The sequence below is a fragment of the Denticeps clupeoides genome, chromosome 1 (genome assembly GCF_900700375.1).
Source record: "Denticeps clupeoides chromosome 1, fDenClu1.1, whole genome shotgun sequence".
NCBI lineage: Eukaryota > Metazoa > Chordata > Actinopteri > Clupeiformes > Denticipitidae > Denticeps > Denticeps clupeoides.
Window position 1 is genome coordinate 6585053 of NC_041707.1, and position 12901 is coordinate 6597953.

General features: G+C 41.3%; 1 protein-coding gene across 1 annotated transcript in view; it reads left to right on the forward strand.

Moving 5' to 3' along the window:
• ush2a (Usher syndrome 2A (autosomal recessive, mild)) overlaps positions 1-12901 on the forward strand; it is a 192400-nt gene that overhangs the window by 46562 nt on the left and 132937 nt on the right. Inside the window, exons 22-31 of the mRNA XM_028987910.1 lie at positions 2481-2611; positions 4930-5056; positions 5436-5537; positions 5734-5922; positions 6095-6225; positions 6392-6668; positions 7134-7337; positions 7971-8051; positions 9269-9454; positions 11338-11454. Of these exons, the coding sequence (XP_028843743.1) occupies positions 2481-2611; positions 4930-5056; positions 5436-5537; positions 5734-5922; positions 6095-6225; positions 6392-6668; positions 7134-7337; positions 7971-8051; positions 9269-9454; positions 11338-11454 (1545 nt within the window). The remainder of the gene's footprint in view (positions 1-2480; positions 2612-4929; positions 5057-5435; positions 5538-5733; positions 5923-6094; positions 6226-6391; positions 6669-7133; positions 7338-7970; positions 8052-9268; positions 9455-11337; positions 11455-12901) is intronic.

Below are 12901 nucleotides of genomic sequence, written 5' to 3' on the forward strand. Positions count from 1 at the left end.
GGGACATTAAATTGCCTTTTTAAAAGCGTGCATATAAATGGGTAACCCTTTCTGACCTTGCAATTTCAGGAAATGAATGGCCATTTCCCCCTAACTCTATTAACATTTAGCACAGCAATTTCCAGTTTTTCCTTAAATAATGACAAACGGATAAATCTTTATAAATCAAGCCCCAAGTTGAGTTCAGCTCACTCCCTAATTGATCAATGGGCTCAGTCAAAGTAGAGAGCTCGTCCTTGGACTTGCTGAGATTATAAATGGCTACCAACTAATGAAGGAGGGAGACGAACAAACCTGAACAACATTTAGAGACCTGCGCCCCGATTTTACAGGCATTACTTTTACATTTTCACTTTATGCTGTGGCATGTGTCTTGCTTGACAGAGGGCACTGTGGGGTAAATATCAGTAAATATGAATAAATAACACAATAGGTGGATATATCTGTGTTCATTTCCTGTGCTTCAAAAAAGCAATTACTAAGCCTCTTCATCACATTTGATGAATTTACTAAGTTCCTCAAGTTCCTCAAATTGTTGGTATGTTTTAGGCTTGTGTCTCTTAGCTCCTTATTCTTTGTGAAGAGTAAGTTAAAAAGAATGAATCCAAATATAGTTTCTGGTTAATACAATCAAGAAATTTGAATTAGAAATGAGCAAAAGAATGTCGCTATTGTAGCTATAAATACTAAATGATACAAATTATTTTTCCTAATTAGTTTGATTGATTGTCAAATGGCTTCAGTTGGTGGAAAGTAGAGGGAAACTTTGTACAGACATCATTAGTTTTTCCCCATTTAAAGATTAATCATGAAAAGCTCTGGCTCTTTAATTCTGTAATTTGTATATTTAATGGGGTGCTGCAGAATCTATAACAGTAATTAGCATTTCCTGAAAACTCATTAATACGCAACAACTTGATTAATGCCGCAATAATGATAACATGACTGAACTTATTCAGGTTATGTGCTAAGAAGATTAAACTCAAACTGTCTTGTTTGTTTTAGTTATGTCTATTACAGCATACTATTTCAAATAAATAAATATGGGAAGCATTTCATGGGATTTTTTATTCAAGATTAACAATTTAGAAAAACCATCAGATCCCAGCTACTGATATAAATGATTCTGTCAATGTTGGAATAGTGGGGGGAAAAAACTTCACATAATGAATAGAATAAAAATACAATTTTCAGGTCTGATATACCCCTGCCTCAGTGTTCCTGCTGTGCTGATAAACTTGCCTCTAAAATGTGCTTTACATCTGGCCATGCTTGGAGACCCTCAGAGGTGAATCCATCTCATTTTATTTGTCATCAGCCCTTAGGACGGGACCAGAGATGTGCCTAACCAAAGAGTACCTGAAAAGTCCTGTCAGGCCAGGCTGCTCCTTCTGGCTCCTCTGGGACCTCCAGTCCCACCGAGGTCCCTTCAGCCCCACTGCCCCTCTCATGTAATGGACCAGACGGTCTGATGGATGTGAAGTGCATGTCAAAAAATAGCTGATCACCCCAGGGATCTCTGTTCTGCTGAAAGTACAACTTCTGATCCATGCCTTGATACACCTCAAAGAGCCAAGACGGGAGGAGGCATCTGAATTGTCAATCTCCATGGGTTTAAATGGTGTCGAGGAACACAGTATTTACTTCCAAATATAAAATAAGTAAAGCTTCCAATGAAAGTGAGAGAGAACTTTTATGTTCTGCTTTGTTGGAGTTCCCACATATCTACAATCCCAAAACCACATACAACCACATTCTTAATGTTTTGACTGTGCTTCTGCTGGTTCACTGAAGGCCCAGGCTTATACTTATGCAAAGCAGTCTGAAGGTGAGGACAGTGCTTAATTAGTAGTCGTCAAATTATTACACAGAATCAAAAAGGGAATACTTCTCATGTTAACAGAACCTGTGACCATTATATGATATCAAAGAGTACTAAGAGTAGATTTAGTCTACGAGTAAAGGAATCTCCTGTGTTAAATGCAACTCTACAGGGACTCATTCATACTCATTCTTCTGGGATTGTATGCTCAGGATCAGATGATGTAGTGCTGCATGAGTCAGGGCTCACACTTTAATTTAAGAAATGTATTTCATCTATGAAGGTTCATGTCCCATTAATGGTTCCTTGAATGTCTTGAGTGTCTTTAGTGTTTGTGGAGCCTTAAGTGGTCTGAGTTTGTAATTAACTAAGAGTATTGTCCTTATTTTCAGTATTGTGTCTTGCACTGGGACCGTTTTGAGATTATTTGTAGTGCCTGGGACCATGAGTTCTATAATTCAGCAATATATCTTTGGCTTGGTCAATATTTAATATTAATATTAATTCCATAATAAAATATTATTATATATATTGCATATTGCACTGATGTCTATGTATAGAAATAAAGTTGTACTAAAAAATGTCAACCCCATTCATTATTTATTTGTAGTTGCGCTATGATCTTTGACATGTGTCTTGTCTGTGGGTGTCTTTGCAGGCCTACAGTTGAGCTTCCGCACCAGAGCAAAGGATGGGCTGATCCTGTGCGCTCTCTCCCCTGGTAGTCAAGAGGAGTATGTAGCCCTACAGATGCACAACGGACGGCCTTTCTTCCTGTTTGACCCTCAGGTTTGGGAATTTGGTTGAAATTATCAAATATTCTGCAATGTTTTTGTAGTACTATTATGTGTGTGTGTATTTGCATATATTATGATATATGACGGTTTCTTTGAACCAGTGTAGAATATTTCAGTAAGCACACATCTACACATGTGTTTATCCATAAAATACATCACTGTTTCCAGTCTTTTGCTTTTATGAAACCAGAAATAAAAAGACTTCCAACAGTGCCATGGAGTATAATAATGAATTAACTGTAATTGGGGTTTGATTCTGCTGAATTGGTGTGCAGGAACTGAAAATATAAGTGTGAGTTAATACACGAGTTGCTCTCCATCCTCCTGTGAAATGTATAATCAACATTGTTTTTAAAGAGGGAAATTACATTACATTGCTGTTATGTAAACTCAATCTTTTCTTTTTTCGGAGCCAGAGAACTTTCAGACTATTTCAGCATTTGAATTGGAGACCAATTAACTTGTTACCCGCAGACATTTGGTGGTGATACCAAGAGCATACTAATTAAGTCACAATCTGAATCAACACACGGGGCGAGACAATTGCTCTGATGATGAAAGCAATCATGAAAGATGATTTCATACGCATGTCCGTGAGACCACCAACGATCTCTCCCCTTCAATATTGCACTGCAAAATATAACCATTTCTGCATTCACAAACACATTTTGTCAGGGGCAGTTTGATAATTATAACTAAAAGTGGTGTCATGCCCAATTAATGTCCCCTGATAGCAAGCCCATTAGTTCCCCCATTAGTGAATTCAACAATTCTAATGGGATTACCGCCATGGGATGCTAATTGGGCGTGACACAGGAAACTGGTATGCTTCCCCACACACCCTTTCTAATGATAAAAGTAATGAGCATTTTATGAAACTCTGTCTCATGAAAGAATATTGAGTAACTGTAAAGGCCACCTCAATTGATGCTTCCATCCCGGCATTGGTGCAAACTGCTCACTGTACATGATGTCTGTAAAGATTAGTAATGTCAGCACCATGGTCAGCGACCGCTTCAGTTAAACGCACACACACTCAGGCACAAATGCATTTGCAAATGCAGTGAGTTAAAAAGCTCAATTTTTTAAAACCACACCTGCGGGTATCGATTGCTCTTTGTTGCAAAATAGCATGTAGCATAAAAATTCTTCCATTATGTACGTGGCTCTTTTGTATCTGCATATACATCTGCATTGCACCATGCACACTCCTGTACATTGTACTCTGTGTTTTAATATTTAATCGCAGAACATTAAAAGCAGATTTCCTTTGGATCGGACAGGCGACGAACTCAACAGTAATCCCGGCAGCAGCTCAACATGGTTCTGTAGTAAACATCCCCCGGCATTTACTGCTGCTTAGTGGCGCTTTCTGCAAACAGTTGATAAATTCTGTGGGAAAAAAATACAAATTTAGGACGACGGCATTATGAGTCCCTCGACTCAACTTGACTCGATAAATGTCTTGTGTACTGAGCTGATCGCAGTGCAAGCAACATATGTTGGAAACGCTCTACAGACGAATGATGAGCTACAGTCTTCCACTATAGACAAACACACAAAGATTTAACACATTCCAATGTGATTAGTTTTATTTCCTGGAAGAAATTGGGGGAGGGGCTTTTTATGAAACCAGCTCAGGAGTTAAATTTAATTGAAGTAACAGACCAGGAAGAAAAAGCGGGTGGCAGTGTGCTGAAAAAGCTTTTTAGGAGTGTGACAGAATTGATCTGCCTTTCTAAAGACCCCTTAATGAAATCCTTCACATGGAGACAGAGGGAGTGAGGGAGAGACAGAAAAAGAGAGAGAGAGAGAGAGACACACCCCCTACCCACCTTACTCTGTTTTGTTTCCTTGCCCTCCCGCAGCAGTAAACACATCACAGTGCTGAGTTACCTTGGCATTCATACATATATTGATTTGATCATTAAATCTTCATCACGATGCGGATATGTGATACTTTGTGTCTTATTGGTGCTTTCAATGCAGAGTGCCCCGACTGGCTGTTAAGTGCAAATGTGAAATGATGTCATATTTTAGCAGGACAATAATGTTACTTTACTTAGCCTGCATGGTCAACCCGACACATTTCCCGCCATGCTTTATATCACGTCTAAATGGTCCTCCTGCAGTATATTAACTAATTGTAAGCTTGGCAAGCGACTGTACATTTATTGTTTGTTTTGTTTTGCTGTTTCTCAACATCTGCAGCATTTAAATGACTGTAAGCCCCGTTGCAGGGCAGCAGAAGGCCTCTTTGTCCGACTAAAGATTGCCAGTGTTTGACTAATCTGCCGTTTTTGGTCTAAGGCCTCTGCTGTGGCACTGAGCCCTGAGGACGACGGTGGGCGGTGGTATAACGACAACCAGTGGCACCATGTGATTGCTACCAGGAAGCAGGCCGTGGGAACAATCATTGTGGACAATCAATACCGAGGTAATGGTTTACGTAGCTCCCCTTGTGTTCGTCATATTCATAGGCCCACTCCTCACACTGCTTTCTGTTCCGTCAATTTCTCTAAACCCCCTGACTTCGGCAGATGCCAAGGAAGGGAATTATCAAGGTTAATCTTTGCCATTCATTGTGTGATTAGAATAATTAGGCTAAGGAGCCTCTCCTCTCCTGAACTTGCATTTCAATTAAGACTTACAGAGCACTTCCCCAATCACATTCACAGCCTCACTGGGATTCGTTCTGTCTGGGATCTTGAACAATTCAGTGTGTGTGTGAGCCTGTGTGAAAACTACGGGCTATCATTAAACTTGAAAATGAAAAATTGAAAATGTACGTGTTTTAAAGGCTGCATTTTTAATAGGCTCTGCCAGTGCAACCAGTGGCAGCACCATCATCGGAGAGAACACCGGCGTATTTATAGGGGGTCTTCCAAGAAGCTTCTCCCTACTCAGAGAGGACACGGGTAACCCACCCACTCAATCAATGTTTTGATCTTTATTAATGCCTCCACCTCTGTCCTCTGGCACATCGGTGGAGTTTGCGTTGCCTTGTTTTTGTATGTACAGTGGTGGATGACAGTGTGACTAATTGTACGTTAGTTGAAAGTGCTCTAAAAGCATGTGGCCAGTGTTACGATGACCCCTGTCCCCCCCTGGCAGGCGACGCTCGCTTGGTGCAGCAGGGATTCTCTGGCTGTCTAAGAGATGTGTTGGTTAAGAGGGCTGACAGGCCCTTTGAGGAATGGGAACCATTAAACTGGGATGCGGCTCTGGAGGAGGTGGAGACATACGAGAGCTGGGAGGGCTGTCCAGCCCACAGTGAGGAGGGAGCACACTTTCTGGGACACGGTAAAAGCACGACTGCATAAGTGTCTTTGGTGCTTGCATATTGTACTGAAAAACAGAATAATCTTTTTTATTAGAACTGACTTTTTTAAGAGACAAAGATGTACCTATGCTCATAACTGTGATGTCATTCACTTATTCACATAACGGTTGTCTGCATATTGCATGCTTTTAGGATTCCTTCAGCTCAAGACAGAGACATTTTCAGGAGGGGAAAACTTTGAAATTTCATTTGAGTTCAAAACTGACCAGCTGAATACACTTTTGCTCTTTGCATATGATACTGATGGAGAGGATTATATTCAGGTGAGTTTTTAACCAATATAACCAGAGAAAATAATTCTCACTACATGTGACAGCTATACAATTTTATACATTACATACACACACACACACACACACACACACACACACACACATTTATAAGAATTTAGTGGCTGACAGCTTATATGCCTGGTTTTTGCTGTTATAGGCGGAGCTGCAGGGTGGCATTTTGACCTGGACTCTTCACTGGGGGACGCAGGTGACTGAGGTGAGCCTGTGGGTTGGTCTGTCCTACTGCGATGGCGGCTGGAACTCACTCACCCTGCAGAAGAGGGGTGCGCTGGCCAGTGCAGAACTCAACGAGGCATTTGAGGAGGAGCGCAGTGCCACCAGGGGTATTCTGAAAGTGACCTCACCCCTGTACCTGGGTGGTGTCCCTCCAGACCTCACCCACAGAGCTCTCACTGTCCTCAACCTTTTACATGGTAACCAGCAGAGATCATACATAATGTCTTAATATGTGCACATAACACAAAAAAGAAAATTATATGAAACCTACATGTTATATAGCTCAACAGTCTGAAGCCTAATAAATGTTTTCTACACATAATTGGCTCAAAATAAAAGGAAATCATAATTTAAACACAAATAGGTAAATCAAATTACTTTTTGCTAGAAATCTGTCACAACTACAACTCATTACTACACTTAACAAAATTGCTCCTTTAAGTTTTGGCTGTCCTTTTATCAGTTCAAGTAAATTCTGTCAGTTTGTTTTCAAATTGATGTCCCAGGTTTCTCACATTCATACAGTGCATTCTGTGTCAGTACTGATCACCCCATTTCACTCCGTTCTCTACTCAGTGGCATGCGGTCTGTGCCCAAACCAGAGAAGACAGCCCAAAATGTGACTTTCCCTCTTTCTATGTCTCCTTCTCGCTGCTTGGCAGGTTTTGGCGGCTGTATCAGGAATGTTAAATTCACACGAGGGCCTGTCGTAAACTTGGCGGCTGTGTCCAGCAACGCTGTCAGAGTCAATCTGGATGGATGCCTGTCAGCTGACACCAGCGTTAACTGCAGGGGAAATGACTCCATTCTGGTTTACACAGGCAGAGAGCAGAGAGCCGAGGACCTGGCTCTGCAGCCATTTACCGGTACAGCGGCGCCGTGACACACACCCAGTGCTTTAGATACCTGTGCTCATGGTCTAACATGATTTGCATACTGTATTTAAACTGAATAGCATAAGAGCATTTTAATGTTATTGTTTTGGGTGCATTTGCATCATTTGTCTTCCAGTCTTTGACCTGTTTTATGTCTCTGCACACTTTTTATGTCACACTAAAGGGTCTGTAATTATAAAGGAGCAGAGAAAAAATTATGTTAAGCACAGCACAGGATACAGACAGGCACCATGACACCTGGGCCAGAGAAAGGTCATATCCTAAATAGCTACTAGTGTCCCCTTCATCAGCACTATTGTAAAAGTGTCTAGAACTGCAGCTTCTCTGATGTGCATGTACAAATATAGCCTGCTATCTCGCTCTCCCTCATGCTCGTCTCCCATGAGTGATAGCGGCGAAGCTAAAAATTCAACCTTTCAATGGACACATCAGTCTGCAGCTCACTCGGTAGGATACCTGTCAGTGCCCATCCAAGGAGTGCACATTTATCTGCAAAACGCCCTGGCTGCGGCTTAGGTGGAGGACCAACTGCCGTTCTGAGGCTTTAACTGTTGATGAAAGCCACACTCACCCTGCTGTTCCCTCTGTCTGTGACCCTCTCAGAGTACCTGTACCGAGTGATGGCATCTGGAGAGGGAGGCTGGGCAGCCGGCCCATGGGGACGTGGACGCAGTCGGGAGATGGGTAAGACAGGAACAGTACGCCCACCCACCCTTCCACCCGAAAAACTCCTGCTGCTCCAGTACAGTGCTGGAGGCTCCCCATGGATTATTTGTTTGTGTCATAGTTTTCAGGCCATCCTATTTTATTCTTATCTGCACAATATATGTAACAGTCAAGATGATGAGATGGTGTCCAGCGATAGCTTATCGTTGTAGCTCTCGGTAAGAGTGCTCATCACACACGCCGGCTTATTACAAATGGAGCCGCCGCCTGGCAGGGAGATGAACGAGACCAGCAGCCCACCAGAAATGCCTCCTGTTAAGATACTTCACACACCCATGGTCCTCAGCCTACAGTACAGCTCCCATCCTGCAGTCCTGCTGGGTCTGACCAGATAGCAAGACTGCCTCTTTTTACATATTGTAACAGCATTAAGCAATGGAATGATGGAATAGGGAGGGAAAGGAGGGAAACAGAGAAAGAGGAAAACTAAGGGGAATATGAATTAAACAAAAACAAGAAATTAAAGAAAGAAAGAAGAAGGATAATCAATCCATTCCAGTAAATAAGCATTTACATTCTTTGCTATTATTGACTCACATCTTGAATTCTACATGCTACAGTTCAAATGACTTTTAAACTGACATGTTTAAATGGTAAAGTTTAATGTCGGGGTAATGTAATTTATTTGAATCTAGTTAGAATTATGATAATTATGGCACTGTTGCTGCTGATTAGAGGAAATATAATGGTAATTTAAAATTGAAATATGTCTAATAAGCGTGGTTACACCAGTCTCTGCAATATTAGAAACATGCCCTCTGGCAACTTTTTCCTTCTGCGCACTGTAAGAGGAAAAGAAAATCTGAATGCCTTCATGCCTTCCCTGCCAAAAAGGATGCCTGTTATTATGCGTGTGTGTGTATTTGAGGCCATAATTAATACTTCTTGAGAGACGAACCCAGTTGAGAAGGACGAACCCAGTTTCCCTTTTGAAATATAGTCTGGAATGAATGGTAGATGTACAGTCATATTAAATCAGCACTGAAAAAGTTACAACTCTAATAAATTGTATTTATGCTAATGGTTATATATGATTTACTGTGTCTATTAAAAGTGAAGAATATGTGCGTTGCTTTTCTTTGGAGTCGACACACACCCATGCTCTCGCACTCTTTTTCTCTCTCTCCATTCCCTGACTTCCCCCCCACCCTCTCTCCGATATTATTCCCTCATAGTTCCACAAAGTGTGCTGACTCCCTCCAGAGTTGTGTGTGTAAATGGTTACAGCGCCGAGGTGAGCTGGGACGAGCCTGCCGAGGTCAGGGGTGTAATTGAGAAGTACATTGTGAAAGCGTACAACCGGGACGATCCTTCCTCGTCCCCAATCAGCGCCACCTTCCTCCACGTGGACCACCTGACAGGTAAGGGCTGGATGTCACCGTCGAACCAAAGCGCGGCTCGGGTGCCTTTTAAACAAGAGGCCCAGTACTGTTCAACTCCATTTTTACCTCCATTTGGACTTATTGTATGTTGAATAGGGTTATTTTCACCTGAAAGTACAAATGCTATACTTGATTTCGAGTGGGAACAGTCATGCCCTGACTAATTTAAAATAGATTAACCCAAATGTATGGAATTTCAGGGTACTCACAATTTTTCAAATGAAAACCCTGCAGCAACCCACCAGCCACTTTATTAGAAACTGTAGGTGTCCATGTCCAATTCGTGCCACTGTGTAAGCCTTCATCGGAAGTCAACTATTATTTGTAGGTCAGTGGTGGCATAGCAGGTAAGGAAATCTACCCATAATTGAAAGGTTCAAATCACAAAGTGCCAAGGTGCCACTGATGCCACTGATGCCCTTCAGCAATGTACACTGGCACAGTGTTTCACAATGATGTTCATTATTTTGGGGTGCAGACCTGTAGAAGTCACACAAGATCTGACTTCCCGCATCATTGTTTTTAAATAAAGCATACCTGGTCAGCAGCGATCCTGTGGTCAGTAACTGATGAATATGTACTGGGTAGCTAAGAGACAGACCATTGCTGTTAACAATGTTCCTTTAAAGGCTGGGGTACAAAGGCTTAACCTTCTTGCTGTTGTAGTTTTTGTCAAGACATCACCATTTCAAATGAGTTTACAGCAGTTTAGAACCGAGGGTCGTAACTCTTGAGAATTAACAAGGCAAAATGCCCAGTCTTCCCTAGATACATACGTAATCTCATATCAGAGATCGCCTACTGCGATAGGCCAGCTTGTCTCCAGGCAAACGTAATGTACTTTTTTTATTTCTCCTTTTTCTTGGCACACAGCGCACTGAGTGACGATAAACTCGGCTAATTTACGATAGCTGTGGCACCAAATGCAAAATTACATGGCAAGATAAAAACCAAGAAAGCAAATGAGTGGGTAATGGGAGCGAGTGGGTCGGGCTTTAATTGAATTAAAAGACGGGTGACAAAAAGACACAGACACCTGGCCAATTACAGGCCGGCCAAGGTGTTTCCCTTCCCGGCATCACATCCTCCCGAAGCTGACAGCAATCTGTCCGCCCACAGATTAACATAACGAAGGAGCGCAGATTACCATGGACGCTGGCCAAAGAGCCACTCACTCCGCCACCATTATTTTGTCTGATAAATTAATAAATAAATCTGGATTTTAAACTGTAAAAATTAATTAAAAGCTGCACTTTCAGGGGTTCTTTGTTTTAATTTATGACCGAGCTTGTTAATAGTGTGCTATTTATATGAGACATCGTCATCCTGGTTGGAAGGGAAAAATGAACGCAGGGAGACATAACCACTTAATGAAAGAGGTTTGTTTTCTTTTTAATTCCTTAAAAGGATCCATTTTAAAAGACAACATCAGCTTTAGTTATGAAATAAAATTATGAATTAAATAAGTAGAAAAGTGTAGCATATAAAAGCATAAAAAAACCTTAATACTGATCAGAGATTAACTATGAGGAAATAGGCCTCTTTATATTGGACAATCCGATCTGTCCATTAAATAACACCATTAGCGTCCCATATCCTGTATAGAAAAGCTTGGTATTACCAACCATGATTAATAGGGGATATTACAGTTTAATAATAAAGATCTTTTTAAATCTAGGCCTGTTATCAGAACTAATGGTTATATTATTCCACGTCTGAGAAGGCCCTCGTATTAAGTACAGGGGATACTGGTTTGAAAAGAGTCTCAGCTTTTTGAAATATGGAAAAGAAAAAGAATGACATTTGCCTCCTTTTCCTCCTTTTTTTCTCCTTCTCTTCCCCTCCCGGCTCTCCTGTTGCAGGCAATTTAAGTGGCCTGACTCCTTTTACCCGCTACAGCATTACCCTAACGGCGTGCTCCCGGGCGGGCTGCAGTGAGAGCACAGACAGCGGCAGGAGCGTCAGCACTCCAGAGGAGGGTAAAGTGATTTAGAAGGTCCTGACTCTAACATTTAGAACCAGGAGAGGTGCTCAAATGGTGACGATCCATTTGCTAGAAAAACTCTAAACTAATTTGATGCCAGAGTGTGTTGCCAGCTTGTAATTACTCATTTTTTATTATCATTATACATACACATATATTCCACCTTGACTGAGGAGATGGTTGATAAGGTAGGGTAGAGGTGCATGAAAGTGGAAAGGGGTGGAAAGTTTGGAAGCGGTTGGGGGCTGGGTGCGAAACTGAATGAAACTCCGCACCCTTTAATGACATGCATCTTTAATAGCAGTAATGCATATTAATGGCCTTTTTAATTGCTGTTACATTGTTCATGCAAGAGCCTTGTCATTAATATGAGGCATCTGAAAGATTAATGAAAGCTTCTGCGTTTTACTGCACTGCAGAAGTAAATCTACAGACGGTCCAACTAAAAAGAATTGATTGCATTGCAAAGTATGAAATTGAGAATCAAACACTTCATTTCCATAGCTGAAGATTCCTTAAACTACTGCCAGCGTGTTAGCTGTGGGTAAACTCGCCACTGCTCTCTTTTCTTTTCTCTGCCACCCCCTTCACATCTGTCAGACTTCACGGACGAGGGAAAAAAAGGCTTTCATTTTGTCAGAGCAGAACAAATGCCATGTCCAGTGGCTTTGGCTGGCTCTGCTGCTGCAGCGTGAGAGAATAAAGACAGATTCATTGTCAGTGGTAATTATTTCTCCCTCTGCCTGATGGCCAGAGTGCCGTGTGCAAATAAAATTAGTTCGCTTCGTGGTGAGATCTGAATCCTTTTCTTTTGGGCTGGGCAAGCATGAAGTGAAATATGTGGCAAGCTTTTTTTCCCCTCACCCCTACATTTATCTATGTTGGGCTAAATAGCCTTGTTTGAGGGATAGTATGACGTTAGGGGTCATTGTAGAGTAAAAAAATCAATTTGATGTGGACTTGATTACTAAAAGTGAGATTACAGTATCGATTCTTGGCAAGAGAAATTTCAACATTGTTCTGCTGTGATATGCGGTAGGAACTTTCACTTTCGGCTTGTTCTCACACCAAATGTCTTCAGTCTCCTTTGATCCTACCTTATGTTTGACATCTCATTACTGTACCTTCTTTTTGTCATGTTTAACACATACAGGATCCTGGACCAAATTCAGAATGAGTATAAATAATTCTTTCCAGAGAAGAGCACCATTCCTTAGCTTATTCATTGCGTGCAAAGCTTGAAATAGGATCATTTTCACTAGCAAATGTTTAGTTATTGTTGCAAATGCAATCATGTTTTTTTTTTTATTGTGGTTTCTTCCAAAACCATTTAGAATAATTACTTGAAAAGACAAAGGTCCTCTGTTATTGAACACTCATTAAAGGTACCATGACATGAAAATTTCACCTTGTTAGATTATTTAACATTAATACTAGTTCCC